We start from the raw sequence: 2,359 nt of genomic DNA, 5'->3' as shown, positions 1-2,359 counted from the left end.
TCTTTGGTCTTCTTTATTTGTATTGCACTTTGGAACCGACCAATGAATTTTTGCGCAAGGTTGTTGAAGTCAGTTACCTTTCCTGAGGGAAGGTTTGAGAACCACTTCTGGGCAGCTCCTGTCAGTGAGTGTCACATCCACTCAGCCGGTACCCTACCTGGCATACCCGAGTGTGTGATCCACAACCCCAAAGAACAAGTATCAAGGAAATCGTCCTCCCACATACACAATAACATAATCATGAACAAGATATAATCAATGTGTAATAATATAAACAAGAGATCAAGATAAGAAGAAAGAATGACAATATAATCAGAGTGCGAATAATGATACCAATATATAATCATCAAAATGTAGAGTGCATGGAAAATCACTCCTTTGTTTTGTTAACATTGGTTACTTCCTACTCTTCACCATTTGGATCATGCAAAATGAAGTAATTTTAGATTGAACAATTTAAAGCTAAATTTTATTGATGCATTTAATGCCCAATATGCAATATGAAGTTACTAATGTATTCCAAATAGAGATATAGTTTCTTATCTTATCCAGCAATCTACTTAAGATTTCATAGTCTTGTTTTGTGCTTGGCTACGTTTATTTTATCTAACTAATAATACGTGAGAATGAGATTGTTGTTTGGCTTCGTTCGGAAACTAGATTTATTTCTTTTCCTTTTGGCCTGTTAAATTGTATTAGTCTTGAATACTCACTTATGAGAACAAACCATCACTTGCTTTGTTGTTTAGGAAGATGCCACGTCCCACAGATATTGGATGGGAATATTGCACCAAGATAAACAACAATAGATTGCATACGATGTGTAGTTTCTGTGAAGCACAACATTTGGGAGGTGGAGTGACCAGACAAAAGCAACATATGGCAGGAGGATATAGGAATGTTGCCAAATGTCCCAAGTGCCCGGTAGAGTTAAGTAGGGCAATGCAAAAATAACTCACTGAAAGTAAAAGAAAGGCCACTCAAATACAAGAAGATGATGATGCCTTGGTAACCAATTTGATGGAGGATCTTGATGAGTATGAAAGATCCGATATGGAAGTTGAAGATGAGCTAGAATTGGCATGGGCAATAAAGGAGTCTATGAATGAAGCTAGAGAAAGAGAGTGGAGAGATGAGCAGTTGAGAAGAACTCAATCAGTTAGGCCACAACGGCAAGGTCGAGAAAAAGTTGGTGGCTCATCTTGTCGTCCACGCAATATCTAGGTGGTTCCACAGTTCAATCATCCCACCTCACAAGGCTAAAGATCCCCACTTCAAGGCAATGGTAAAGGAGATTCAACATTGTGGGACAAATGTAAAGGCACCGACTCCATATGAAATTGTTGGGCCATACTTGGATGAGATTGTAAAAGAAGTGGATGATTATGTTGATAGGTTTAAGGAGAAGTGGCCTTTGTATGGGGTGACCATCATGTGTGATGGTTGGAGTGGACCAACTAGATTGTCCATTATAAATTTTCTCATATTCTGTGATAGTCGAACAATATTCCATAAGTCTGTGAATGCGTCTAGTAATATCAAAGATGCAGGTTATTTGTTTCAGCTTATGGATGGTATTGTGGACGATGTAGGGGAGGAACATGTTGTTCAAATAGTAACTAATAATGCTGCCAATTTTAAGAAGGTTGGTCATCTGCTAATGTTGAAAAGAAAGCATTTATTTTGGACACCGTGTGCAGCTCATTGTATCAATTTGATGTTCAAGGACATTGGAGAGTTGCCAACAGTAAATATGATTGTTTCCCAAGCAAGAAGGATTACAAATTTTATTTACAATCATGGTTATGTGTTGGCAATGATGAGGAAGTACAAGAGAGGGGATTTGGTGAGGCCTGCAATTACGAGATTTCCAACCAATTATATTGCAATTGATAGCCTCCGTTCCCATAAAGATAACCTACTTCAGATGTTCACCTCTGAGGAATGGTTGGGCAGTATTTATGCAAGGTGAAAAATTGGGAAAGAAGTCCAAAATGCCATCACAGAGATGAGATTTTGGGAAATGATGCGTCGAATCCATGGTGCTATGCATCCACTATTTTGCCTTCTAAGAGAGGTTGATGGAGATAAAGAGCAAACCATGGGTAAGATTGTGGATGCAATGGAACAAGTGATGAAGACCAACCAAAATCAACCAAGAAATACTTGAAGATCATTGAAACTAGATGGAAAAATATGATGCTTCAAGATCTGCATTTGGCAGGTAATCTTAAACTTTTACACGTTTTCATTTTTTCTATTTACATTTACTCACCCACTATTTATGCATTGGGCAGCATATTATTTGAATCCAAAAACCCAATATAAGCACAATCTTGGGACTAGAGCGGATTTATTG

At 37.9% G+C, this 2,359-nt stretch overlaps 1 protein-coding gene across 1 annotated transcript; it reads left to right on the top strand.

Moving 5' to 3' along the window:
- Positions 1 to 1,282: 1,282 nt before the first annotated feature.
- LOC149015958 (uncharacterized) lies at positions 1,283 to 1,972 on the top strand. The gene has a single exon (XM_089156641.1). The coding sequence runs from the start codon at positions 1,283 to 1,285 to the stop codon at positions 1,970 to 1,972; it is 690 nt and encodes a 229-aa protein (XP_089012767.1).
- Positions 1,973 to 2,359: the final 387 nt, after the last annotated feature.

Source organism: Hakea prostrata, chromosome 5, assembly GCF_041222555.1.
Source record: "Hakea prostrata isolate BN-2017 chromosome 5, UWA_Hpros_2, whole genome shotgun sequence".
NCBI lineage: Eukaryota > Viridiplantae > Streptophyta > Magnoliopsida > Proteales > Proteaceae > Hakea > Hakea prostrata.
This window is presented reverse-complemented; position numbering and strand designations above follow the sequence as displayed.

Bases quoted from the DNA above. Each gene is read 5' to 3' on its own strand.
- LOC149015958 (XM_089156641.1), top strand. From the start codon at position 1,283: ATGGTAAAGGAGATTCAACATTGTGGGACAAATGTAAAGGCACCGACT.